Raw genomic sequence first — 27,805 nt, forward strand, 5'->3', positions numbered from 1 at the left:
TCAAATACGTCTAAGAAAATGAATTTGAACGACTCATTCTACGTAAAATCTACAAATATGTAAAGTCCAATGTCGAGGACAGTTTCCACATATTTACTCTTTTGAATAATAAAGTTTGTAACAAGAAAGGCAAAATGGGTCTTTTTTATCACAAATACGTATGGAATGTAATACCTATAATTATGTTTTTGCTGATAAAAAGGCATTAAAGAGATTGTGAAATTAATATGTATTTAAAACTTCGATATTTAAATGCCAGAAAAAGTCAATGAGATTTAAATTAACGTATATTTACATAATGAATAAAACCATGTCCTTACGAAAGAAATTTGTAGAATTTCTAGTTTTCGATTTAATTCGCTACTATAAATTTTACCTTTATTTATAGAAAGAATAAATACGTAAGAAATAATAGGAAGAAACATCAGGAACTTTTTACACAATTTGTATGCTATCTCTGAAGAAAATGTACGAAGTTTGGAACAAAATATCTATATTGTTGCATACACTTTTGCAAATGTCATATATAATTCAGGCCTGAACAAATTAAAAAATAAAAATGATAAAGCCAAAATTAAAAATATGTATTCACAATGATTTGCTTCAAACAACTATTTCCTCAACATTTAAATTTTGTCCCAAAGATCCCCGAAATGTGTTTCCTGGAAGAACCATAAAATCTTTAAGACAAACACATATAACTTTAAAGCCCCCTTTTAAAGTGGTTTTAACGTATTTTATACTCTCTGGAAGTCTAATATTTAAAATTAGACTAGACGCAAATGTTAAATATTTTTGGCAAATTCTCTGTAATATTCATTCCTGAAAAAATTCGAAAATTTTAAGACAAAACATGTATATCTTTAAAACTATTTATAAAACAGCCATATACTTGAAATTTAACTTGAAAATGACATTTACAAATTTCATAATAAATTCCATGCAAGATTCTTCACGGAACTGATTGTATAATACCTACTTCTTTTAAACCCATCATTTTGATGTATTCTATTTCATTTATTACAATATGTATATCGATACATTAAAGAGTCACCCTATTTCAGGATATACTACAGTTTTTGAGCTGGTTTCATTAAAATTTTGAAACGCAATTCTCAATTATAAATCACAAAACTTACGTAAAGGCATTGAGATTCTTCAGCTGAAACATTACGTTCTGGTTACAAGATTTTGAAATATATCAGTTTTGAACTGTAAACAGCCTAGTGGTATCGCAACTTTCCCGTTTCACGTGTTTCGTGTTAAGTAACTTTTAATTGAAATCGGGTGGTTTTCTGTTAGTTAAATTCACTTGACCTTTACTAGTCTTCCTTATTTGGGAAAGGATGTAACAAAAGAGAAATCATGTTAATTAAAGTTGCTCTAAAAAATGAGGACCAGATTCAAAACTAAAGATAAACAAGTGTTTACGTTAGATGTGACGAAAACTGGGTACAAGCAACATAACTCTGATTTTGATGATGATAATAATGATACGTGGAAGGTTTTGTTCTATGATCCACAAATTAAAGAACATAAAAAAATTTGAATTTAAGAAGTTTCTTTGAATCTAAATGTACTTTCTTCCCCAAAATTCTCTCCTCTTTTCAGTATTATATTTTAAATAAAATTTAGTTTTGAAGCGTATATGAAAATATCCCCTTATTTTATGCAAAAATACAAAAATTTATTTACTTTTTTTTATATTGAAAAATTAGACCATTTTTTATTATAAATTACAAAAGTTTATTTAATCAGTTTTTTTTTTATTGGTAATGCCTTAAACCGCAATATCACAAAAAGTAATGCAGCTATCTAGTGATACATCTTGAGAACTACTTTTATGCTTTAGAAACGAAAGAGAAATCATATTACCTTGTGAGCTTCATAGTGATACATACGACCATCGACAAGGTTGTATATAGTACAGCGTATCCATCCCATGTCCATGCTCCAATGATTAATTCAACTACCGTAATTTATGAGCAGAGGTCACTAAAAAGGCTGTTGATACTGCAGTTACAGTTAGTTTTCTCTGCCCTTCGCGTTTACGAGTTGTATACATGATCTATAAACTCGAGATTGAGTTCAACATATTCATATTACATAGGTGGATAAATTACGTGTATTAATTTTTTTAAATGATACAAAATTAATTAAATTCTGGAATTTAATTCATCATAATCCTCTTAATTGCTAAGGTCAATTACAATTTTATATAGTTCTAAATCACCCCACAAAACTCGCTCGTAAAAAGCATCACACTAAAGGAAGAAGAAATCTCAAATAACGATGTTTTATAGATAGTTTAATGTTCCAATTAAATATAATAAAAAATAATTTCTGCAAGTTTTCAGTAGATGAGCTAATAAATATACATTTCACATTACAATATTTCGTGTTAAAAACAATTTCTTTAGAAATAAATCATCATATTACTTTTAATTTATCTGAATAATCCGTTGTCATTTTGTATCTTGAGATCTCTCCCTTTTAATTGCGTTAATTCAAATTTTCACGCTTTAATCCAGAATTCACGGTTGATACCATTTAACGAATTCTTTCATAGAAGAGTAAATAAGCTTGGCTTTGTAGTACAGTTGTTTCATCCACTTCTGAAACCCTAGAAAGTAAAACAAAATTATTAATATCTCTAAACAAAGTTTTCTATTCGCATATAATTAATATATGTATTTGTTCACATACCTTGAATCTGAAACGTAATACCACTTTCCTGGTGGAGGTTCAACTGTGGACGAAGAATTGGCAGCTGCTTCTTCTGTATCGGATTCAGAACACGAAGAAGATGAATCATCATCCTTGTGTTTGTCACCCTTCGATGGTAAAAAGGACCACCGAGGATCATTTGATGCTAACGGCACTCGAGACTAAAAATCAATTTAGAATCTTCTAAATATTCCAACTTTTTTAATACGTCAAATTTTTATTTGAAACAAAAAAGTTATTTTGTAAAATTAAAGAATTGTTCATTAATTACCTTGACATAAGCAACATAATGTCCGCCATAAATTGTTCCACTATGTTCAACAATACCGTAAAGTGCGTACATTTTAGATTTTTTATGATTTTTACAAATGGGTGTCAAATCAAGTAACATTGAAAATGAAATATGCTTTGTAACTTTTCGAAAATCAACTTGTTGTGCTTGAAATCGTTTTAAGTGAAGAATCAGAACTGGAGGCACTCGCGAAATCAAATACTGTTTCGTACTGGGGGTGCGTATCACCTTTATGGGATTCCCCATCTAAAATAAAGAAAAATAATTTATATTATTCACTACACAATTGAACATTATACGTGTTTGAACATATGCATAATAGAAAATTTTTGTTAACATCATAATATGAAAAAGTATTAAATATTTACGTAATTTTTAGAAATCAATTCTATTATCCTTATAATATCAGAATTCGACGTACCTTGTTCGCTCTGGCAACACAAGATTCACAAGTAACTTCATTACTAGCACTCATCAATTCTAAAGCTGTGAACTGATTCAAACAAGATTGTATTGAACATTCTCCTTCTTTAGTTACGTATCTAGTAGGTGATGGCTGGCCATGATTGCCCATTTTTGAAATGCCAGAAGTGGTACCATTGATTCCATTACATTGATTCCATTCATCATTTGAACAATTGATTATCGTTTTTCTTCTTTCATGTTTCGAGTGAACTACACTGAATCCATAACGAATTCCAATATTTGAGTTGTGTTTAAACAAAACACGGAATGTATTAAGCTAAAGTATTACCTATGATCCAAAGTGTTTTCTTGATCGTTATGTGAAATAGATTCAATTGAATTAACCCTTGCCATTGATTTCTTAACTTTATCCAGACTTTTTCCATTTGTAAGAGAAGGGGCAGACTTAATGGGACTCTCTTTAAACGCAACCGAAGTCAAACTAACCGTAGGTCCTTCTGGGCTAGTTAAATCCGAATTCATTGCTAAAGATGTAGACAACGAAGATCTAGTTTGTATTCCATGTTCATTTTCTGGACTTTCAGAATTATCTAGTCTATCTATGACTTTCGTATCTGATATATTTTTCTTAGATGGGCCTGTTGGACTTAAAGTGAAAACGCGAATTAATACCTGAATTCAAATTTCTTTAATAAGAAATGATCATTTTCTTTCTATCATAGCTAATATACCTGGCTAATGAATTTAAATGAAAAGAATTTAGTAAATCCATGTATGTAATTTTGAATTTAAGTTCGTCTGGTGCTACTGGATAAGTCGACGGAGAAGCAGGACTTAGTGCAGCAGATTGTCTTTTTGAACTATAACCAGATTCGCCAATTTCTGGAAGAAGAGGTTCTATTTCTATATTGTCTTCTACATCTGCATCACTCTCCTCTATAAAAAGAATAAATTTTCGTTTCTTGTTTCAATGTACATTTACATCACGTTTGTTTAGTTAAGAACTATGATACCATAAATAATGAGTTCATAGAATGATCCTAATTTTTCTGTTGCAGATACTTCCTAATTTAGTTTAGTAGATTATTCTTTTTTCAATTAGTTAAAACAATAAAATACTTTACCTGATTTAAGTGTATTGTAAAACTCCCATATAGGGACATTACTCTTATTAGGTATTACACTGTCATCATTGTCAGAGATTTCTTGCGGCCCATTTCGGTTTTTCTGAGCAACTTTCTTCTCTGTTCTCAATTGATGTTTCGAAGGTGTATGTAAATCATCAGGCACAAACTTGAAGAAATATACTGAACCAGCGTTTTGTTGCTTTCTTCTTAAATAAACATAAGCACAATAACATCATTTTACTATGGTCATTGTTTCACTATTAAATATTTATTAATAGCACGTTTACTATAGTACATCTATTATGCAAAATATCAAATTTAATCTATTTTTAAAGTTTAACTAAATTGTTACAACAATTATCTACTTTCACGTATGATAATAAAACTGTGAAAATAAAATATTTTGTGTTCCTCAATATACTGATTGTTATTCAATTAGTCTTTTTTTCTATTTAATCATTTTAGAGAAACATCCTTACTTTAAAAATGGTGGCTGTGGTTTGTCAGTTACTACTGGTAGACTGAGATCTAAAAAAGGCTCCATGGTTTGGGAAGAATGATGACATTCAAGACATTCTAATGTGGAAACTAAAACACCACAAAAAACAAGTTCTGCGCCAAGTAATCTGGCAGCAGCTTGATTTCCATAGAATTTCACTCGAGACTTAAGGCTGTTTTCTACTCCATCTGGATTTGTTTTTTCATTCAAACCTACTTTTTTCAGAATTATGCTTTGATATCTCTAAATAAATACAAATCATATTTTCACTGTTAGTTTCACTTTTACATATTAAGAGGAATATAAACAATAAATGTTGTAGCTGTAATCTTACTCTGAGATCCTCATTTCGAACTATCTCCAAAAGATGTCTAAGAAGTTCATGTGAATCGTGTTGCCCCCCATCCATACATTGCATCGTTTTCTTTTTAAACGAGTTTAATAACTCTGAGGGACGGTAACATTGATGTCCATCTGAATTTTGCATTTCTACAAGGGTTTTATGTAAAATTGAAGTAAAATTGCCCCAACCTTCTAGCGTACCCTCTATAGGTGGCTAAAATGATATTTATCTATTAAATATTTTATAAATTACAATTGTAATTTATAATATAATTTTATGCTGGATATTACAATAAGAGACGAAAACGCAAAACAAAAAGAAAAAATTAGTTGATATTTATAGCCACAAACATACAAAATGCTCATGTTAGATTCTTTTACTTTTTTACATAAAGACATACATAACGTTAACATACACGGTATTAAGAATTAAAAATTTTACAATATGTAATAATTTATATCTAACTTACCAATTCAACTTCTTCTGTGCTATTTGGAAGTTTATGATTGCCTCCTGGTAAAATAAACTTCTGTCCAGGAAGACGTAACTTATCAAGAATATCCACTAAGAAAGGAGTTTGTGCCAAGCATTGTAAAACAGCATTGAAAAAACAAGTGTTTCCCAAATTCATTAAACCCTGGAATAATATAAATTTGTACATTTTAATTGCTTTTTTTTTAAATATAAATATTCTATACAAGATAAAGTTCGTTCAGTTATAAATCTTACAAAAATAATATCAAATGTTACAATCTATACATACCCCTACTTTAGGAAGTTTATGTAAAACTTTTTCTTTCTGTATATTTATATTTACAGCCTCTTCCTGACCCTGGGTTAATATCATACTAGTTGGTGGAGAATTATGTTTTAGAGTAACAGTCTTTTTTACAAACTCAACTGTGTCTTGAAGCATTTTCCTGAAGATCAGAAGAAATTATTTAACACAGAATAATAATTTAACAAGCTTGTTCTACAATTGTTTAATTCTTCAATTGTTTAAATCTGCAAAGTATTTATATTCATAACATCTTGATTAAGTATTTGTTACATCTTATATCATATACTGTTTATAATACGTGCATTTACGTGTTCTATACCTGCATCCACTATTAATGTATAATTCACATTGGTAACACCAAACACTCCAATTATGAGTGTCTAAAATGATGAAATGACAGTCACTATGTGGTTTTTTATAATGTTCTAAAGCATGCCCTTGTTCCTTTTTTCCGCAACCTTGATGTCCACATTGTAAACAAATCAATGTTGTAGAATTTATTGCACTTTCCTGAAATGACATTTACAAATATTTCCTTAGATTACAAAATGTAGGTCTTACGAACACAAAATAAAAATTTCTTTAGTATTTGACATTGATACCTGTTCATTGATTCTTGGAGCATTAGTTTCATTTTTTTTACAAACTATACATTCTGTTATAAACTCTGGTTTATTAACATACTTCCTAAGTTTATTAAAATTTACTGCTTTTGTAATATGTGAACATGTTCTACCTGGAAAATAGAAATTAGCAATTGTTGATATTTTTATAATTTATATAGAGATATGTAAATAGAATTGAAAAATCTTATAAATTATATATTCTTTTAAAAATTATTTTATAAAAACTTTGATCAATTTACAGTCTTCAATTTAGAATTTGTTTTAAGCAAAGTTATTTACTCAGTGTTTTATGAACTAAAATTATTGTATAATTCACTGAATAGGATTACAGCTTTAAAACAACCATGATAGAAGTAGATATTAAAATTCATGTTTAGATTTTATTTTATGTATGTACTAATGCTCTTAATCTTGGAAATTAATAATAGTAAGATATTTACTTAATAAATATTGTGAACTATTCTTAAGAAAAAATGAAAGAAAAGTAAACCTTTTTATGGTTTTAAATGATGTTTCCTTAAATAATTATAAGCAAAACGGAATGCTATATTAAATATTAGTCATCATTGTAATAAAGTTTGAACATAATTAGATTGTAATACGATACATTATTGAATATATTGTAGAAAATTTGTTTAACATAGAGTTTACTTAAAAGTGTATTTTTCTTAACAAAGAAAAGACATGTAATCTCGATTTTAAAACGCCTTTAAAAAGAAACACATTCTAACCTGTAGAATTCGATTCATCACAAGAATCAGTAGAATCTTCAATTATATCTCCAGTTGGGTCTGGTTGTCTAGTACGTTTTTTACTCATTTTGAGTTATTACCAAATTACATTACCATTAGATCCTTATAATTGATTTATCTTTTGTTCAGATCCCCAAGTTTAGTAATCAAGAAACATGCAGTCACTTGATTATACAATTACACGAAATCCTCTAAGAAATGCTTCTATTAACCAAAACGAACATTAGAAGATAACATTGTGCCCTACAATATTTTTATTTGAATACATTTAAATAAATCCATTAAAATTGCTGAAATCCGCAACAATTAATTGAAACAATTTCAGGAAAATACTATATTTAAAAATTACAATCACAATATGTACTACTGTTTGCAAAAGTATGGCTCTGTAACTTTACCCGCCTATGTATGTACACACACATACACACAAATACACTAACAAGCTTTGGAACTGTAATGTGTAGGGTTGACAACCTCATAGGTTGACAGGTGACTACATAAATTTGAATGAACAATGTGTGAGTGATAATCAAGCACATTAAAAACTGTATGCATATACATATAAATAAGATATCAATAGTACTTTAATTGTTATTAGTTTCAAATATTATTTACAGGGAAAATATTTCACAATATACTTAAACTCCTAAATAATGCTTATCTTATTTCTATTAACCAAAATGATCATTGTCTTTAGCTAATGAAATTAAAATTTTGTATTAAAATAAAAATTTGGCTTCGTATAATGTGCACATATAGGAACAGGGTGGAAAAAAATCATGGACACCCAGGCAGGGTATGAAAGTTAGTTCTCACAATCAGTATTGGTAGATATTTGTAAAAAAAAGTTGTAGCAAAACAGTTTATGACATTAAAAATAAATGTTACATTTGACATCAATGAAAGAAATAAGTTTAAATACACACTATATGCCAAAAACGTATTAAAGTTATAGGATTCGTAATAATTTTCAAATTATCTATTATCTAAACATTTAAATAAATCAATTTTTACTGTATACATTACAGAGGAACACAAATTACATTGTACGAGTATTATTTCGTAGACGCTAATATGCAGCGTTTACAATATGTCAAATTATTAGAATTAGTTCTTCTTATATTCCAAATTGACTGTTTGAACAAATGTTTAGGTAAATTATTTCTCAAGCAGCATTTTACATCTTACAATAATCAGAAATATGTACATTTAAAATAATCTAAGAATAACTAACAGTCTAAAACACATAATCTAAAAACAAAAAAAAACAGATTAGCATACACTCTGTATACTTCCCCACATATTGTTGCAAAAATATAAGTAAATTTGGAACACTTCAAAAAGCTTATATACTTGATACTAATAAATACGTGCGTAAAATAATGTATAGTACTATACATGCTGCTTAGTCAAGGGATAAATGAACGCGTGCATCATTAGATGCTAATTTAACGAGTGTTTTCTTTACTCGAAGAATAGGTAGACGTGCTGCAGACTTTTCATGCCAACATTCTTTCATTAATTTTCCCAAACCAGCCAATGTCTGTAAAATAAAAATGGTGAAATTTAAATAATACGATAACATAATTAAAAGTTCTCCTATGTATATTTTTAACAGTATAAATAGATACATTACATGAAATATAGTAAATTTAACGTTTAAAATGATCGTCTATAATAATAGAAGATCAGATAAAGTGAAATTAATAGTGAGTAATGCTCTGAAGTAAAAATGTTTAAAATTATCACAGTTTATCGTTTAAAACTATTACTTTTATCACATTTTTATAATATAATAAATATATGTAGAATATAGACAGAATTTTTATTAAATTGTTTGATTGCAATTTGCATCGTCACGTATACAAACAATGTACTGATGAAATGAATAAGTCTTAAGAAATGAATGATAGTTACAGGGTCAGAATGCCACCTATTAGGAAGCGGTGGTCTATGATGATCCAAACATACTAATTTACGCATTTCTTCAATGGAAGGCTCTTGATTACTAGAGAGCCATTCAGAATATGGTGCTATGTATTCAAGCGCAACACCATTACTTATACATCTTCTACAAACTTCCCATAATATTAACCCTAGACTATAAATATCTGCTCGTCTAAAGTTTTCTAAACATTCCACATTTATCCTGAAAATTTTAAATGCAAATAAAAATTATTTCAGTTCTGTAATTACTAACGTAACTAAAACTTACAGTTATAATAATTAAATATAAAATAAAGAGAATAGAAACTAGTACGTACGATTGATCAAGAATTTCTGGACTCATGTATCGTTTTGTTCCTTGCTTCAAATCAATTCTGTCTGTAGATAAACGATCTTGTGTTACTGCTAATGCAAAATCAGCAATCACGCAACTACCGTTAGTTTTAACAAGAATATTTTTAGATTTCAGATTACGATGTGCCATAGCTGGTTTCCCCCTAGTTCCATGGATTTCGGTATGTAGATAAAGTAAGCCATTAACAATACTTAAACAGATACTGAGTGTTTGATGATGCATCAAAGAATGTGGGGACCGATTTAAATAATCATAAAGTGAACCCATTGGATGATAATGCGTCACCAGCCAAAGTTGAGTACAACTCGCTCTACTTGTCATATCACTTCCAACATATCCAAGAATATTGTCATGTCTTGATGGTAATAACTGAGAATAAACTTCCGTCTCACGTGCCCAAGCCGCTTCATCTCGTGAAAAATATATTTTTACAGCAACATTTTCTCCATGCCATATTCCTCTCCAAACTTCTCCACCAAATCCACCGTTACCTCCACTACCAAGACACTCTACTAATGCTACTTGCTTAGCCAGCGTTCTTTGTACTAATAGTGGTAAACCAGAGCCTGAACCACTGGTTAAACTTCTTCCATCCAAGTATTCCTGTTTTAGTGCAAAATTATATGTTATATAATAGAAATTTATAAATACAAAAATTTGATTACACTGTCACTGTCAATTCGCACCTTTAACGTACTATCACCAGCTGCAGTTGCTCTGAGCTCATTAGGATAAATACTAGTAGACGTTGGAGAAGAAAATGAGAAGTGTAAGATGGATGGTTCTATTTCTGAATCTATAACAAGTTTATTACGTCTCACAGCTAAAGGCTGCTTTCTACGTGTTCTGTATGCCAATAAATAAAGTAATAGTCCTCCAAAAATAATACAAAATCCAAGCAGTGGGCCCAAAATTGACAATGTTAATTTGACTGCATAATTCTCTTCAACACCATCTAATAATAACATACAAATTTGTCGTGAGTATACTAAATCAACTGTTAGCATAAAAATAAAAAATTATAGTAATTTGAAATATACATACCTCCACTGAAATCTTGTAATATAGGAAATGGTCCACCGTTACAAAAATCTGTTTGACAACATTCAACATAATATTGAACACTGCCTAAGGATCTACTAACATGTCTCTTCTTGTTATTACCACTTGGGGTGGTATGTGGTAGCTGATGTTTGTTACATATCAGTAACATTTGATCTATATACGAAGTACATCCTCTGCTTATACTTTCTGTACCATCTGCTTGTCTTACTCTAGATTTCCAACACTAACAAATATAAAATATTAGGTTTTCTCATATTTTATCTTAATTATGTTATACACATATTGTAAGACACATTACAGTAACCGCATTATAGCAGATTTCAGGATATACACAATCTGGTCCCTCACAAACATGACATTTGAAACGTTGATGTCCAACAGAATTATCGTTAAGATCCATAATATCTACAGGTTTCTGAGATTCTTCGCTTTGATTCAATGATTCTTTCAGGGAAAACTCATGTTTTATCAAAGTAGACTTCTCCTTTTCTCCTAAAAATGAGTCCTGTTAACCATTGAAATGTATTTGAAAACATTATAAACTATTATTTATTGTGTAAAACATACACATGCGTGTATGCAGTCATCTACATATACAAATACTGAATCAAAGTGGAATTAAACTATATTAAAATAAACACTGTTTTATACAAGATTTTTATAAAGTTGTTTACTGTTTTATGTACATGTTAATATGATATTCCACATCAAAAGTGAATGCAATAATTATGTTCAAGTAATTTCAAAGTGACCTGCGTACAATATATTTGAATTCAAAAATTTTTTACCCACCTGGACACGATCTAAACATTAATGATAATATAAAATATGTGATAAACATAGAATCCGCCATTGTAATACACGTCAAAACATTGGGTTGTCGAAATTAAATCGATTCTTCTAGTTTCTTTCTATACAGTCATAATTATCTCTACAATACAATCAAAACTGATTGGTATTTTTCGCAATGGCCAAAGAAGAATTCAAAATACATGCGAATAACATTGAGTCGATGATATTTTATTCCTGTGTTAAAAGAAGGAACATCTGTGGGTGGCGCTCCCATGGTGGATCACAGACACAGTTGATCACAATGCCAGTCTAGAGGTGAAACTTTCGTCGGAATCTTTCCGTATCTAATTTCTTCTAAACTTTGATATTTTTTAAAATTTCTAAGTCATTAGAAGCACAGACGAGCTAGAAGTAAGTAAAAACAACATAAAGAAATCGTCAAAAAATTCATCGACTTTGAAGATTCATTTACGAGCCTAAGATCAGATATGTCAGGACGGCGACATTACCGACAAAATTAGGCAAAAAGAGAAGTTTTACGGGATTACATTTTTCGTCCTTATATTAGAAAATGTTGAGCTGGGAAAGGATTCATTCAATAGAGGAATGTTTAATCGAGGTCACTGTGGTCATGATTTCACTCTGAACAATCTTTAAATTACCTAAAAATACTTTGATTTCATGACTGTGAATTGTCGATTGTTGCTTTACTTGGAACACTTCTCGATTGAACCTTCTTCTGTCAAATGAGCCCTTTTCCAGCTCAAAATCTTCTAATGTAAGGACGAAAACTGTATTCCCATAAACCTCCCTTTTTGCCTACTTTTGTCGGTAATGTCGCCGTCCTGACATATCTGGATCACCCCTTAAAAATATTTTGGTACGGTGCACACGTGATTCCCATGCTTGCATTCGAACACAGTAGTCCATAAGTGGAGTGAAACAAAGGTTTGTGTCCTCAATTGGTTTCAGTACGAAAATATTTATTATACTATGATTTCTATTGTAATTAATTAATCTTATTATGTACTTTGTACAGTGAAACATGAATGGAGCAGTGTCAGGTTGCCACACAATCGCAGAAATGGTAGATATGTTTGTAATGTATGCTCAAGGCAATGGAGATTCTAATACTGCGCGACATTTATACGCAGAAAGATTTCCGAAACGAAATATCCCGTCTGTTGAATTTATTGAAACCGTTATCGATTCTCTACGTACAACTGGCGCAGTACCAATATGTCACGAGGATTGTGGCAGAGTCGTCACCAGGAGCTTATGTCGAAAGATGCACACCAAAAATTGAGCATCGCATTATCATCGTCTATATTTGAAACTTAAGACTTCAATAATAAAAAATCTTACGTGTAATTAAAACAAAGAAATAAAATTAACTATATTTGTACTGGTTGTTAGAATAAATATATATATTTTGTTTTATAGTTACGTTTATTAGTCGAAAGAATCATTGTATATGTGTTTGGACAAAAATTGGTATGTGATAAAAATACTGTGCTCTCCTGACAAAATGAGCCCCGAAAACAATAGATCTGTATTGTTACGAGGACTCATTTTATCAGTAGAGTACTAGTATATCTAGTATTATAAAAATTGATTAGATGCGCATAAAAATTAAACCAGTATAATAATATAAAACGTAAATCGCTGTTCTTAATGACATGAAAAAGCAAATTCGTGTTGTTAATTGGTTGAAATTCCAGGAATGATGGTGCGTAAGAACTCGCGTAGTGACGCGCATAAGATTACTATTGTATTGGTAAATGGTCGGGTGACGGTGGGCAAATCCAATCGTCTGAACTCGGAACACGGTTAGGAGTGGTTAGGAGGGGACACCTTCTCTAACGTATATTCGTGTAATTAGTTCGGTTAGAATCAATTGATCATGAAAACTTAAGCTTGATTGGTATATTTTGTATATTATGGGAAATACATATACTTCGACTTGATATATTTTTCCACGTAGTACAGTGAAAGAGAAAACATGAATTACAAAGAAATCGGAACGAATGGCGATGCCAGCAGGTTAGTTTGGGTTTCGTTTAACGTAGAAGTATGTTGAAATAAGTGATGTCCGTTCAAGAGAAGTTTCCTAGGTCACTGTTTGTGTAAAACTTTCTAAATCAAAGTCTAAAATCGTAGTTTCTATTAGCGACTAATCGTAAGCTAAGGGCTGAGGTCCTCATCTCCATCAAAAACCAAGCGTATATACCTGGAAAAATCTAAGTACAGAGCACATGATTTTATATTTTGTGCTCAGAGCGTCTCTCGAATACACGTCTTCTTATTCATCGTTATTTAATTGTTGTACCCGTTTAAAACACATTAATTAGGTTAAATTGTGTATTCTAATATTCGCGGGCTTCCAACGAGTATACAAATGTTGATAAAAATTAGGTAAATATCACAGTCGATTGTAGTAATATCAAACGATTCGTAACGTAATAATTGAGAAATGTTGAGAATAATTGAAAAATGTTAAAAATGTAGATTTTTATTGTTATAATGCCTGAGAATTACCTATAAGAAATTTTACGTGAACATACGTGTGAAATAATACGCAAATTGACTAAAAACGTTTGACGAAGCACTAAGTACATACAGTGCATTTTGCACTAAGAAATGTAATAGTTATGACATTCAGAACAATGGAAAATAACAGTTTTCACTTAATTACCATTGAATACTTATATGATTAGGAATAATGTTTGACGTCAAGTAGTATTATGAGTTAGTTTTGTTTTGTTGAAAGTGACACAAGAGATTCTCATTAAAGGTATAAAAAGAAAAATGCTGAATTATGACATATGTACATATGTATAATTTCAAACCATGTTATATTTATACAAAAATCTATGAATAACATTTATCACATCTATTACCACTTATTCAATATACACATACGAACATATATTACTGTATTAATATATTAATATACATTGAACATGTATATATTTTATATATAAATCTTTGTTATTGAAAATTGACTTTGAAGCACAAGAGTATGGATGCAGAATAATTTCAATCGGAAATGAAGTTTCCATATTCATTATGCCCTGGTAGCCTTTACTTCATTAAATCAATCTCAATGAATTCATTGAAACTTAGTTTGTCGCGTTACTAAAGTAAGAATCTTACCAGTCTCTGATTTCTTATCGAGTATATTGGTCCTCTCTGTGCTCTAATATTTGTTATCTGTCTGTTTTTTATTTTTGCTCTATTGAAACAAAAATGCCATATAGAAGGTATGTAGTAATAATTATGTCAACATCATTACATAATATAGTATACATAAGATAACATGCTTTTAAAGATAAATTCAATGTGAATTTTGACCAACATTTAAGGAACAGGTGTTAGAATAATTTATATCAAAAATAGTTAAGTAGTAAGTTATTAATCAGGGTTAAATATATATTCTGTATACAATGTCAATTATATTACTGGAATATTTTATGTATATCTATGTAATAGAGATTATTAAGGAGAGTGTCTTATTAGTAAAACTATTGTTTCAGGTCGAATTTTCGAAGCTTGATGCGACACAGTGAGCAAGAATTTAGCAATGCCTCTATCTTTAACAGTATGGAACAGTTCATTCGGAAAGTAAGCGAAATGGAACAAACAATATTAATTCCAAGTCGGCTTTTGGATTTAACTGCTGGAGATTCTAACGATGTGGTCAAGCTCGAAGGCAAACGTGGTTCCATTGTTAAAGAGACTTTAGTTAATACAGACCTCTACCGCCTTTATAATATTATCATCCAAATGAGAACTGAATTACTGTGGTCACAGGATCGCTCAAATGATATTCAAGAACCAGAAGAAGATTTGGTACCTGCACAGAAATTCAAACATGCTAGATGTCCAAGTACAACATCTATACAAAGTGTGCAAAGTGTTTCTACATCTTCAGATTCAGAATCTGATGCTGGAATTGAAAAGGATTCTGGAGTGGAAACTGAAGATAATGCTAATGCTACTGCTAAGTCTTTTGAAAGGCATTTGAGGGGACTTCATCGTAGTATTCAAAGAATGACTCTAGCTGCTGAATATTTAACAATGAGATATCAAGCTGATGTTGGAGATCAAATATGATCGTTTTTAAAGAATTAAAAAGTTATTGAATAAAACATATTAAGCTTTATTTATTGGAACATTTACAAAATATTGTCTCTTATGTTGAGCATAATACATACACTATTAGCAAATTGTTATGTGTGATTACTGATTTTTATGTTTAGCATCAGGTATACAAATTTTATTTATAGTATTTTTAAAAGCTCTTGTCTTTATTCTTTTAGATATTAAAACACGCATTATTTATTTATACATTAAAATGATCGGTTCTTAATTCACGTAGGATAAGAACTTGAAAAAAAAAAAGCATCCTCAGATGTGTGGATTGCTTGGTAGGTGATCACGCAGCAGGTACAGGGTCCATTTTGAATAATAGTATAATTTCATTTACATATACATTGCAGAATAAACTTTTATATTAAACTTTGATCTTATTGTACCTGCGAATTCCCTATACTTCTTATATTAGAAATGTGTTACCAGAATGTCATTACAAAACTAATTAAAAGCAATTGAACTGTTTTTTTACTATTCTGTTTATTCCCTTTATTTCTTTCATTTTCCTATACTTATAAATTATGTACATGATACTGCATGCTAAACGAACTAATTTATAAGAATAAAATCTGGTTAGATATGCATCGTATAAAATATCGTTAAAAATAATTTTTACAATTGTATTTTTACTTTCCCAGAATCTTAGTATGATATATTCCATTCTGATTTAATTTTATAATTATATTTAATATTTTCGGACTATGGAGGCTCGATTTAACGACAAGAATGCTTTAGAGTTATGAAAAAAAGATCCGTGCGACTGATTTCTATCTAATAAATAGTGGTTCACAAATTTTGCCTATAGAATACGGATACGTATCCGATATCGAAAGCAAAACACACTCGCCACTGATACGAATAACATGTAAACTACTTTTTTCTCATTGACACTAACGACATTGAACCGTCACAAACCACAAAACGGATATGTGAATTCGTCATTGGTTTCTTACGTTTCGTCAGAAATACTGTAAACTGTAACGATACTTGAACTAAATCGTTTTATTTGTAGTTCTGTATGACCATATTATTTATATCCAAGTTGATTTCTTCGTAATGAATGTGCCACAGTTTGCGAAAAATCTCTTTTACTGATATCAGTGGAAAAAAGTAGTGATAGCTTATTAATATAAAACGGAATGGGCTTGTTAAAAATTCCAAAATTTAATCATAAAACAAAGTAATTAAAATACCTATTGTCCTAACTGGTTTTACGTGATTTGAAAAATGTTTATGAGAAAGGTTATCTGCTCCTTAAGACAGAATGTCTTGAATAAAAACATTAGGGAATCAAAATCAATTTTAAGAATTTGCAATGTTAACAATACCCAGTATTCACTTCGAAGAGATTTTACAAATTTTTCGCGTCAAGAAAAGTATCAAAGAACTTATTTATTATTATCGTTCTTCCTACCATTCTGTTTTGTTATGGGTATTCTTGACTGGAGAGGGTAAGTTTTCTGCTAGAATATAAAATAATTTTTCAATTTTATTTAAACGAATTGTTATACGTACTAGTTACTGAGTTCTAAGTTATTTAAATTAAATTGAAAAACTTCTTTTTAAAGTGTGGCAAAAATGTTTAACTTTAAATTTAGTTTATTTATAAATGAAATAAAATAAAATAAGTATGCGTTTATAGATAGTTTATGCATTCATTTATTTTTTGTCTGCAATATTTGAGTATTATTTATGAAATATATTACGTTTAAATACAATTGAAAATATAGTGTTTGTCTTTCATCATTTCATATTTATAATAAATTTTGATTTTATAAATTCTGTTTTAGTGCAAAAAAAAAGTATTTTCCTATTGTAAATGCAGCAGAAATGGTTAAAGAAGAAGAAAGCAGTGATGATAGCAAAAGTGAGAATTCAGATATGCAAGATCACAAGAAAAAGAAGCCAAAAGAAAAGATTGGATTTCGAGATCGAAGGGTATTTATCTACTTATTACATTCTCTTTTTTTAATTGTTTACCAACAATTGTTTACAATGATTCTATGTTTAAAATTAAATATCACTAAAAGAAGTCGAAATATTTATAATTTAATCAAAAGAGTAATATTCCAGAGTTTGATAGAAAATTTAATATTAAGTTAAAAAGTTTCTGATAAGTTTATGCAAATGTATTTGATATTTCTTTGACACATCCACATTTAATTTTGATACAATATTCTATATCACAAAAATGGCAATTTTCAAATTCTCAAGATTTTCACTATTGCTTTTACATTTAAATATTTTTTCCATTATAAATATCTAATTTTCCAATATATAAAATTATGTCTTGTTATTTGTTTTCTTTTCTTAAAAAAGAATAACTGTTGTTATAATGAATACCTAACTATTTGAAACTCGGTGAAGAGTATCTTTTATTTAAAGATGGAAGAATATGTTTATTTAGTTGTTATTATTATTTACATTCATGGAGAAATAACAAATGTTTACAGATTATAGAATATGAAAATCGTTTGAGAGCATATTCAACTCCTGATAAAATTTTTCGTTATTTTGCAACGGTAAAAGTGTCAAGTTTACAAGATACCGAAATTTACATGACCCCTGATGACTTTTTGAGAGCAATTACTCCTGGCATGAGACAACCAGATGGTATAATTTCATTCCTTTTCATAACATATCTTTCTGTTCTTTCTATTATGTGATTAACACCTGTTTATTCTATTTAAGTTAAACCCAACTTTAATATAAACTTAATTTTTTGTTTTGTAATATCCAAAACATAATTGTATATTTATTAATATATATCCGAATTATAATAGTCATATATGGTATTTGAGTAACTGTAAAATATAAGAAAAATTTATGTTCAAGTACCTTTTACTGATGGTATTTGTTTTATATGTATATGTATACTAATAAACTATAGTATAAGTTATATTATAATGTGTATGTACATATATATTTACAATAGTGAATCAGTATAAAAATTTAAGTAAATTTCATAATATTAACATCATAAGGCATAGTTAAATACATAACAAAATATTTGCAATGCAGATAATAGAATATGAAAATCGTATGAGGCATTATTCTACCCCTGATAAAGTATTTCGATATTTTGCTACTCTACAAGTGATTAACAACGATATCCATGAAATCTTCATGACACCCGATGATTTTCTGAGATCAATTACACCTGGTGTTAAGCAGCCAGATGGTAATTCCAAACACCTGCAATGTACAATATCTAGAAGTAGAGTTTAAGACATTTTTTATTGCAAACTTTAGCAATTTTTTTATATGTTTATTTGTATAAATTATTTATGATCATTGAATACAATAAGAAAATGCATTTTAATATTATTTTTATTATTATATATGTGTTTAAGCAGGTAGTGGATATGTGTAGTACTTATTGCATGTGTTTACTTATTTATACACATTATTTACATGCACTGATGTTACACATATGTAGTTGTATTAATTTGTTGAATAATTACAACAGCAAATTATTACAAAGTTCTGTATCATACATATTATGGTTTTTTTAGGACTCGGCTTGGATAAATACAAACGCTATGATCCAAAGGTAAGTTAGAAACTTGTTCTTTATATTTGTCATTAGGAAAATATAATACCTTTAGTTAATTCTTTTTTATATTGAGTAAATGATTAATTAAAATATATATGAGTAACATATTTATTTTATGGCAAAGTATTTTCTACACAATTTTAACAAAATTATTAAAACATTCATTGTACTATTAATATGATTTTGTTTTATAGAATATTCATACAAAATTAGAATTGGCTTTAGACGAAGATAGTATTTTTTACAAACTTGGAAGTGCTGGCTTGATTACTTTCTCTGATTACATATTTCTACTGACTGTATTGTCCAGTAAGTTATATCTCAATAATATATTTATAATTAGTATAGTGTAATTGTAATAACATTTCTAGAAGTATCATAGTCGGTAAAAGTTATTTATATTTTCAAAAAACCTTCTATTACTCGTATTTTAAAAAACGAATTTTCTGTTTTAGCTTCTAGAAGACACTTCGAAATTGCTTTTAGAATGTTCGATTTTAATGGAGATGGAGATGTGGATTCTGAAGAATTTGGAAAAGTTGCTACTTTAATTAGACAGCAAACTAGCATCGGAAACCGACATCGTGATCATGTTACCACTGGTAACATGTTTAAGGTAGCGAAAATTATTATATGTAATTAGAAATAGGTCAAATGAAATAGTACATACTGATATTACTGCTTACGAGTGTTGAATGCGTGTATGTCAAGGACTAGTTATTAGTTGAATATGCAAAGTAGGTATACTGTGAGATAATTCTAAATTACTAATGTGTGATAAGAATTTTTCACTAATTTAAGGAAAACTATAATTATATTTAATTTGTTTTAGGGCGTTAATTCAGCGTTAACTACGTATTTCTTTGGATCAAACATGAAAGGAAAATTGACGATTGAGAAATTTCTGGAATTTCAACAGCAACTACAGAAGGAAATACTCAGTTTGGAGGTAAATCTAATCATAAAGTACTTTGCACAAGAAAAGGTTAAGTACAATAAAGAAAACTATTGTAGTTCGAAAGAAGAAATCCAGATGAAAACGGTCGAATAACGGAAATAGATTTCACAGAGTTGCTGTTGGCTTATGCTGGCTACCCTGACAAGAAAAAAGCAAGGATAATAAAAACTGTAAAGAAACGGTGAGTGCAAGGGTGCGAATCATTAACGTATTTAATAATTTTTAAATAATTGTAATACAAAATAAATATATATAACACAAAATTTGTTACCTTAGCTTCAAAGATAATCCGAAAGGAATAAATAAGGACGAATACTTGAAATTTTTTCACTTTTTAAACAATATCAATGATGTTGATACTGCATTGACATTTTACCACATTGCTGGAGCATCGATTGATCAAGGTAATTGTTTTCATATAATTATGAAACTTCAAAACTGTTTAATTCGGGTAATTGATGGAGTAAAATGTATTGCTTGAAAATGTAAATTATATTATTTTTTATAGCTACTTTAAAACATGTCGCGAAAACTGTAGCGCATGTCGATTTAAGTGACCACGTTATACAAGTGGTTTATACAATTTTTGACGAGAACAGTAAGTTTACTATTTAAAACAAAACGAATAATCGTTTTTTCTTTAATATGAACTTTTTTAATTAATTTATTTTACATTTTATAATTTTCTAGTGGACGGCCAATTAAGTAACAAAGAATTCGTCGCGGTAATGAAAAATAGAGTTCTTCGAGGTTTAGAGAAGCCAAAAGATACTGGTTTCGTGAAATTAATCGAATCAGTAGGAAAATGCTTGAAAAATAGTTATAGCATGTCTTTCGATAATTAAATGCATTTTAAAATATAAGTCTGAATTGTTCCACATGGTTACATGCTTTTGTGCTACTATGTACTTAATAAAAACATGGCAAGTATAATAAAAAGTATAATCTTCGTGCATCCTATACATATATATTATTTTTTAACCATTTATTACAATTTCGAAATGACGATACATACTATAATTTATCAATGATTTATGTCCCAATAGTGTTCACCATAGCCGCCGTCTATGTTTGCCCACTTTACCTACATAAACAAACTTTTTTGTAAAGTTCAGCAGTAATAAATTGATTGCATGCAATAACTAATACGATTAAACGACAAGGTATCGTGTAATATTAACTTTTATACAATTACCTTTCCTCGATGTCGATTTTCTAACAAATCTTTTTCTTCAAATCTTTGCTCCCATCCACTTGGATTTTCGCAAACATAGCCAAATTGCAATTTATCATTAGTTTGACGCTCTAAAAAAATATCTCTACATCTTCTTTAGTACACATGTGGTTAAAATTTGATAAATTATTTATTTTATACTTACTGGAAAAGTTTTTCTATTGATTCTTTTTTCTTAGCGGCAGGGAACATTCCTTGCAATTTTCGAATCATACCTGTAACAATTGCATTACTTTGACTAATTTAATATTAAAACTATTTGTATCATTTCTATCAATTAAGACTACAATTTATAGTCTAATAATATATCATTTATAAACGTGTTCCTCAGATAAAATTTGCATTAACATATTACCCGTAGATACTTTGTGATCCTTTTTGCCATGATTCATTGTGACAATGAAAATTAGTATGAGCAATAATAAATGAAATAATTTGATCATATTTTAATTTTGAGTTTGTGTAAAAACACCAATAAAATAATTTTAAATATTACTGAAAAGGTAACAAGGGAAAGAATCGAAATAACGAAGCACATCGACGGAGCTTGAATTCCAACTGATCGAATCTTCGACGCTCTGATTACTTCGATACTTTCTAACATCTAAAAAATTGCCATCTGCTGTCTATAGGTACACGATGACGGTACGTATATTTTTACAAATTATAAATAATTCGTTACACGTTATATACGTTATATTTTAATATTAAGATAACAAGAAAAACTCCAAGTTGCCGTACATATTTAAAAAATTATTTCAATATTGATTTCGGAATAATTTCTTATTTGTGCATTTTCTTTCGTTGTTAATATTTAGTTGCTCGTGAAATATTTATGTTGCCACTTATAGAAAAATGATAATTATAATGTTTAACTATTTCAGAGTGGGAGTTATTAAAACAAATGATTTATATGGTTTTAATTGAAATATATTTTATTATTGATTTCGATTTCAATTTTATACAATTCAGAAAGAAATTAAGCCCAAATCTCTTCGACGCTCTGGTTTATAAAGAAACTATTACAATTCTGTTATAAATTTTTTGTAGCAATACATATTTTGTACGTAACATGTTCTTTTATTACTTTAAAGGAGGATATTGTTAGAGGGACACCGTGTATATTCGCTGAAAAGGTAGAAATAGTTTGTGGTTTACTACTTTACCAGCGTCGGTAATGGAAACAGGGTGTTTTCTACATCCATTCTTGGAAAAACGCAGAGGGCGCTCGAAAGTCAATGGTTTTCCAAGAAGTGACTACAGGTGGCTATGAAACGCGAAAGTCCATAAGCTGTCATTTCTACATTGTACCTTGTCGGTGTATGACTATTTGAATTGTGCGCAACGTGGCTATCTGTTAAACTTGTCTAATTCTGTCTTTACCTGTTCTTAACTATTCACAGAGGTATGTGTCTTTAATTTAAATGTAATATCACTCATTTAATACAAAGTTTACTTCAATTTCGATCATTTTAATGATTAATATTTGCTAGAAAAATTCATACATCTTGTCCTTCAATCACCCGAGTATTTAGTGATATATGTGATATTTTAGTGAAAATTAAGCGAAGTAGCTAACTTATGGCGCATTTCATAGTTTCTAATTACACTTATGAAATGTCTAACATTTTCTATTGTATTTTTGTGTTGCAGAAAATTGGTGGGTGATCGAATGAAGACACCGTAGTTTTGCTCTAAGGACTTTTCATTGTTACTGGTTGCTACGGATTTTAGAAGCTGCGCATGACGCGATTGCGCATCTTTGTGGATGGATTCACTGAGAAGCGATCATTTTCGTACATCTTCCTTATTAAATGTGTCTAATTCTGTTCCCGCCAATTTCTAACAATTCACAAAGGTACGTGTCCTTAATTTGAACATAATATCACGCATTTAATAGAAACTTTACTTCAGATTTTATAATTTTAACTATTAATACTTGCTCGAAAAAATGTCCACTTAAATGTACAAAATTCAAATACGCATTTGATACTTTAGAAAAAAAATGTTTAACTTGTGGAATATCACATTTCATAACTTTCATATTTTTATAGTTTTTAAATCAAAACATAGTTAATAATTTAATATGTTCTATTAGTTTTTTCATGCAAATGGTTGGTGATCAATTGGATGCTTATAATCTTGTTCTGAGGATCTCTTACTTTTGGTTTTCTTCCTTGGATGCTGGAACGCAGAATTCATCATAAGAGTAAGTCTTTTACTATTTATTATTGTTGTAGAATATGATGGATGTTTATACATTTAGGAAATATATAAGATACACAGAATGTTTTAACAATTATACACAAAATTATTGCATATCTTTTAAATCAATTGAAGTTTAATTATTAGTATTAGTTTTCACATATAACTTTTATATATACAAATAATAATTTCAAACTTTTATCACTCGATTTTAAGAAAATTACTGTATATTATTAAATATATATACATGTATATTTAAGTTAAAATTTAGCTTTTCCCGCGTAAGTATTCTCTTAAAAACCTCCTTTTGCTACATATCTGCATAGCGATTAAAAGCTAATCGTTTTGCAAATGTGTTTTAAAGGAATGTACACGAAAGAGAATTTTGTTCATAAAAGTGACCAGTTTTTTCATAATCATTGATGAACAGATGTCGCTGATATTAGTTTGAAATTCCTAGATCGGTAAGGTAGTTTAATCGGTAAGGTAATTTCTTCTTTACCAACAGTAGAATACATACTTAACTACAGACGATCTGCAAACGACTTACCATCATATGAATTTTAGTGGTTCAGAAATATACTGTTACCGATCTAGTAATCGGGCTTCTAATTCTTACCACCAGTAACAAAATAGTCATGTTTACCTTTGAATTGGTAGAGTGAGGGGGCTTACGAGCCATCCAAGAGCTCATAATTCAACTCTAAAAAAATTAATGATCAATAATTACAGTGATGCACCATATATACAAGCGTGTAATTCTAAAAAAAAGTCACGTTTAAAATTTGGAATTGCGAGATGAGCATAGGCTCAAGTAGTACTGTCATATTTTCGTTATTTTTATATACAGCTGTTGCAACTATATATAGCTACTATTTCGTTATTCTCACGAAATTTGACGTATTCTTTTAAGACATAAAAAGATATAAAAACTGAGAAGCAGATGTTTTTAGAGTTCCATATAGATATACATACCCTCACAAGTCTTGGTCAATTAAACCCTTCTCGAGCAACAGAATTTCCATTCGTTTTCATACGAAATATTTTCTTCAAAATAATACGCTTATTGCGCTGTTTTGTTTTGTCCATTGTCACTGTGGAAGGAAACGTTCCTGCAATTAGGGCAGCCCGCGGGTCGAGCCGCTTAAATACAAATGATCATAATACACAGGACAAGCGCAAACGAGCGTTTGAGCGGTATAGAATAGTCGGAATTGTCATTAAGCCCCGCGGATGGTTCCCCATTGGGACCCGTGGGATCCTCCGGTTGCGTCTACTGTACATCTAGCTTCGACCGAGCCTAGTCACACGGACGACACACACGTAGAAATCCTTCGATTCCCTTGATTCTTACTTCGACCCCGACAGATCTGATATCATCCACCGCCATCCCCAGGGCTCTCACTCATCTGCCGACAAAAGAGCATCTGCGCGATCCGATCTCTCTAATGCTGCTGCAACCTGTTCACGACTAGCTAGCCCTATGCACAGCATGAATTCATTATCAGTCTAGTATAAACATATTGCCACTATAATCGGGACCAGAGAGGCGGCTTACCAATCCGAGTCGTGTTCCTACATATTATCCCCCCCACCGTGTCGGACCCTTGCTATCTATTTCGTGGCACACGGTTCTTTCATACGTCAATCAGCTCATGGAATATTGTGATTTAGTCAACTCGAAAGGTGAGAGGTCCTCCGTGTTGCCCTAGTATCAATATCATAGAGATTTCGTTTTCTTCAAGATCATTCGAGTTTGACTGTCCCTTTTTTATTACTTCTCTTGTTATAGCTGGACTAGAAATATAACATGAATATGTTTGTGGTACTAGACAAGTGAAGTGACAAAAATATTGGAGGATGAGGGCTTTAGCTTTTTGCAGGACCTCAATTTATTGCTATTATCTTATATTAGACAACGCTTTCATTTGATGTCTCGATTTATCATGTTATATTTCTAGTCAAATTGTCATGCAAAATGTCTCGGTACATGTCTCAATGGGGATACTAAAAGAAAATCCCGTTTAAATGCACGAGGAAGCAGGTTTTTAACAAGTTGATCGGAAACAATATTTGTAAGGCCAGCCTGCTGGGAAAAGATTGAACTAAAAATAACCGAGGATCCCTCCAGAGGGTCGATATTTCACGTCACCAGTCAGATGATTGTTCTTTGATAATCGCGTGATGTTTAACCAGTTATTTTTAAAACAGTGAATCGCGGTGAACAAGACTGCTTCTGGTCGAGGGGAGCTGCTCGATGGGAGAACCCAGTAAACTATTTAGTCAATTTTGACCGAAAATCGTGGTTAATAAGTTTTGTCGAAGCAACGACGCCAGTTGACGTGGATGATGGGGCGTAGAGATGGGAGTGTTAGCTAAAAAAATTCTTATTAGACGTAGTCGCTATAGCTGGCAGTCGCATGCACAGACGTGGGTAGACGTGTGTGGTCAATGGCAGGCTGACTGTGTACTGCAGGACTGCGGTGGCAGGTGACGGCGTGTTGTGAGCTGCATAATGAATAATGCCAAAGCCGAACCACAAGCCGTTCCTGTCCTTCCACTTGGCTGACTGAATGACAGCCAGTCTAGGAAAAACCGCTGATTGGCTGTACATGCTTCTGGCTCTCGTGCCTGTCACATTCTCTGTGTCTACCTATGTGGGGCTCGATCGAAATCAAGCTGCACGCCCCGGCTGATTTTCGTGTTTTCGAGTAAAAGCGAATTCGGTGAATTCTCAATTTCTTTTCAAATATTCCCTATCACCGCGTAGTAAATGTTTTATTGCGAAAGCTTTGAAAGTCGGTTAAGAACCCGTGGAGTTTTTGCTCTCTGAAAGACCGAATTCATCCAAGTCGTTCGCAAGGATATCGCAGAGGAAAATGGATCACCCTATTGCTATACACAACTCACAATAGAACAGTAGAGTAACGTAGAAGCTTATCGTCTGGCAGTACGTTAGTCGAGAATTCATTATTGTCGTTTCTCTTTTTTAATTCGTGATTATTTATTCAGTCGAAACATTTTTGACATTCATCGGAATGGATATTTAGTTCTTGTACCCTGATCGAATCAATTTTACCCGAAATTTAATTTATTTGTATCTTCGCCTGAAAATGTATTTTAAGTTACTACAGATTTTATGAAATAGAAATGAATTGATTTATACTTGGTGGTTATTGGGACGAAGTAAGGGTTAAGAATGTGAAGCCATGATGGAACGAATTTCAGTACCTGTTAAATAGAATTTACAACGTGCAGGATGATATTTATAAACAAAGATATAGCCAGTGCATACGGAGCAGTGTTCCTAAAGTTTTCCTGGCACTTTCACGTGTATGGTGCCACCTAGGAAGCTGTATGGTCGATGTGATGTTGTTACTGCCACGATATAAATTATAATTAGTGGAGCCCGTAATACCCTTTGAATAAATAATCAACGAGTAGCAGCAACTACCCGTATGCTCGCCTCCATTTAAGTCAAGGTCTCGGAACTCATTCCTTGTCACACCTTTATGCTCCTGTTAAGTACAAATTTATGCGATAATCATACTTCCCGAGATAAATACAAGGCGTTTCCTATGCCGAAAACTTGGAAAAGGATGACTCATTTTCGGAAATTGATTTACACGAATACGTTTCTCAGACTTCATAATGAAATTTTTTAATGAACACGAAGAGTGTAATTCATGATCAGGAATTCTCTGCCTCTAAGATTGCACTAATGCTTGAAAGATGTCAAAATTCCTGACTTGCAACCCCTGATAATCGTAGCGGTGCTTGGAGGATTGAAAACTACTTTAAAGTAATTAGAGGATTGTCAACCCATCCCAACCCATTGCCTGTTCCCATTAGGGGTGTTCTTCGAGTGCAGACTCGAGTGGGATGAGCGAGGAAAATCCTAGCTCTCGAACCCTCTCGCATCAGAAATTAGACTAAAATTGCAGCTGAATATCATTTCAAATGAC

The 27,805-nt window shown here is 30.6% G+C and overlaps 5 protein-coding genes and 1 long non-coding RNA gene across 12 annotated transcripts; 3 read left to right on the forward strand and 3 right to left on the reverse strand.

Moving 5' to 3' along the window:
* Positions 1-2,287: 2,287 nt before the first annotated feature.
* Usp16-45 (ubiquitin specific protease 16/45) lies at positions 2,288-7,770 on the reverse strand. 4 transcript variants are annotated; one of them, XM_076387990.1, is made up of 14 exons: positions 7,553-7,770; positions 6,798-6,931; positions 6,515-6,705; positions 6,178-6,334; positions 5,884-6,051; positions 5,406-5,627; positions 5,052-5,314; positions 4,570-4,775; positions 4,177-4,381; positions 3,774-4,091; positions 3,441-3,699; positions 2,999-3,265; positions 2,707-2,888; positions 2,288-2,623 (listed from the first exon to the last, which is right to left on the reverse strand). In XM_076387990.1, the coding sequence occupies exons 1-14, from the start codon at positions 7,638-7,640 to the stop codon at positions 2,551-2,553; spliced, it is 2,733 nt and encodes a 910-aa protein (XP_076244105.1). In that variant the 5' UTR covers positions 7,641-7,770; the 3' UTR covers positions 2,288-2,550. The 4 variants fall into 4 exon arrangements, with proteins under 4 accessions (XP_076244105.1, XP_076244107.1, XP_076244104.1 ...); XM_076387992.1 differs by having other exon boundaries at positions 4,177-4,327; positions 4,570-4,778; XM_076387989.1 differs by having other exon boundaries at positions 4,570-4,778.
* Positions 7,771-8,593: 823 nt separating this feature from the next.
* On the reverse strand, positions 8,594-12,139 carry Sax (type I BMP receptor saxophone). 2 transcript variants are annotated; one of them, XM_076387994.1, is made up of 7 exons: positions 11,733-12,139; positions 11,239-11,432; positions 10,920-11,163; positions 10,562-10,830; positions 9,838-10,478; positions 9,491-9,722; positions 8,594-9,116 (listed from the first exon to the last, which is right to left on the reverse strand). In XM_076387994.1, exons 1-7 carry the CDS (start codon positions 11,791-11,793, stop codon positions 8,979-8,981), a joined length of 1,779 nt encoding a protein of 592 aa, XP_076244109.1. In that variant the 5' UTR covers positions 11,794-12,139; the 3' UTR covers positions 8,594-8,978. The 2 variants fall into 2 exon arrangements, with proteins under 2 accessions (XP_076244109.1, XP_076244110.1); XM_076387995.1 differs by having other exon boundaries at positions 8,598-9,116; positions 11,239-11,445.
* A 28-nt stretch (positions 12,140-12,167) lies between these two features.
* LOC143185207 (uncharacterized) lies at positions 12,168-13,413 on the forward strand. Of its 2 annotated transcripts, XR_013002876.1 has the most exons (3): positions 12,208-12,680; positions 12,772-13,099; positions 13,176-13,413. It is a non-coding gene; the product is annotated as an uncharacterized LOC143185207 (long non-coding RNA). The 2 variants fall into 2 exon arrangements; XR_013002875.1 differs by lacking the exon at positions 13,176-13,413 and having other exon boundaries at positions 12,168-12,680; positions 12,772-13,174.
* Positions 13,414-13,542: 129 nt separating this feature from the next.
* LOC143185204 (mid1-interacting protein 1A) lies at positions 13,543-16,352 on the forward strand. The gene is made up of 2 exons (XM_076387998.1): positions 13,543-13,775; positions 15,269-16,352. Exons 1-2 carry the CDS (start codon positions 13,735-13,737, stop codon positions 15,846-15,848), a joined length of 621 nt encoding a protein of 206 aa, XP_076244113.1. The 5' UTR covers positions 13,543-13,734; the 3' UTR covers positions 15,849-16,352.
* Positions 16,353-16,484: 132 nt separating this feature from the next.
* On the forward strand, positions 16,485-21,361 carry Micu1 (Mitochondrial calcium uptake 1). 2 transcript variants are annotated; one of them, XM_076387997.1, is made up of 11 exons: positions 16,485-17,338; positions 17,678-17,825; positions 18,341-18,500; positions 19,403-19,440; positions 19,638-19,752; positions 19,899-20,059; positions 20,276-20,392; positions 20,458-20,582; positions 20,678-20,805; positions 20,910-20,999; positions 21,092-21,361. In XM_076387997.1, exons 1-11 carry the CDS (start codon positions 17,115-17,117, stop codon positions 21,244-21,246), a joined length of 1,461 nt encoding a protein of 486 aa, XP_076244112.1. In that variant the 5' UTR covers positions 16,485-17,114; the 3' UTR covers positions 21,247-21,361. The 2 variants fall into 2 exon arrangements, with proteins under 2 accessions (XP_076244112.1, XP_076244111.1); XM_076387996.1 differs by lacking the exon at positions 18,341-18,500 and adding an exon at positions 18,909-19,068.
* Positions 21,362-21,425: 64 nt separating this feature from the next.
* LOC143185205 (uncharacterized) lies at positions 21,426-22,096 on the reverse strand. The gene is made up of 4 exons (XM_076387999.1): positions 21,991-22,096; positions 21,781-21,850; positions 21,597-21,720; positions 21,426-21,485 (listed from the first exon to the last, which is right to left on the reverse strand). Exons 1-4 carry the CDS (start codon positions 22,076-22,078, stop codon positions 21,426-21,428), a joined length of 342 nt encoding a protein of 113 aa, XP_076244114.1. The 5' UTR covers positions 22,079-22,096.
* Positions 22,097-27,805: the final 5,709 nt, after the last annotated feature.

The sequence above is a fragment of the Calliopsis andreniformis genome, chromosome 10 (genome assembly GCF_051401765.1).
Source record: "Calliopsis andreniformis isolate RMS-2024a chromosome 10, iyCalAndr_principal, whole genome shotgun sequence".
In the NCBI taxonomy this organism is placed as follows: Eukaryota; Metazoa; Arthropoda; class Insecta; order Hymenoptera; family Andrenidae; genus Calliopsis; species Calliopsis andreniformis.

Excerpts from the sequence above, each read along its gene's own strand:
- LOC143185204 (XM_076387998.1), top strand. The coding sequence starts at position 13,735 with ATGAATTACAAAGAAATCGGAACGAATGGCGATGCCAGCAG. Across the intron at positions 13,776-15,268 it reads ACGAATGGCGATGCCAGCAG|GTCGAATTTTCGAAGCTTGA; the intron begins GTTAGTTTGGGT and ends CTATTGTTTCAG.
- LOC143185205 (XM_076387999.1), bottom strand. The coding sequence starts at position 22,078 with ATGATCAAATTATTTCATTTATTATTGCTCATACTAATTTTCATTGTC. Across the intron at positions 21,721-21,780 it reads TCAATAGAAAAACTTTTCCA|AGATATTTTTTTAGAGCGTC; the intron begins GTAAGTATAAAA and ends AAGAAGATGTAG. Across the intron at positions 21,486-21,596 it reads AAAATCGACATCGAGGAAAG|GTAAAGTGGGCAAACATAGA; the intron begins GTAATTGTATAA and ends TTGTTTATGTAG.
- Micu1 (XM_076387997.1), top strand. The coding sequence starts at position 17,115 with ATGTTTATGAGAAAGGTTATCTGCTCCTTAAGACAGAATGTCTTGAAT. Across the intron at positions 17,826-18,340 it reads TTGGATTTCGAGATCGAAGG|ATTATAGAATATGAAAATCG; the intron begins GTATTTATCTAC and ends AAATGTTTACAG. Across the intron at positions 20,806-20,909 it reads TGGAGCATCGATTGATCAAG|CTACTTTAAAACATGTCGCG; the intron begins GTAATTGTTTTC and ends TATTTTTTATAG.
- Usp16-45 (XM_076387989.1), bottom strand. The coding sequence starts at position 7,640 with ATGAGTAAAAAACGTACTAGACAACCAGACCCAACTGGAGATATAATT. Across the intron at positions 5,628-5,883 it reads GCACAGAAGAAGTTGAATTG|CCACCTATAGAGGGTACGCT; the intron begins GTAAGTTAGATA and ends ATATCATTTTAG. Across the intron at positions 4,779-5,051 it reads CCACAGCCACCATTTTTAAA|AAGAAAGCAACAAAACGCTG; the intron begins GTAAGGATGTTT and ends TGTTTATTTAAG.
- Sax (XM_076387994.1), bottom strand. The coding sequence starts at position 11,793 with ATGGCGGATTCTATGTTTATCACATATTTTATATTATCATTAATGTTT. Across the intron at positions 11,433-11,732 it reads AATGTTTAGATCGTGTCCAG|GAGAAAAGGAGAAGTCTACT; the intron begins GTGGGTAAAAAA and ends ACTCATTTTTAG. Across the intron at positions 9,723-9,837 it reads CCAGAAATTCTTGATCAATC|GATAAATGTGGAATGTTTAG; the intron begins GTACGTACTAGT and ends TAAAATTTTCAG.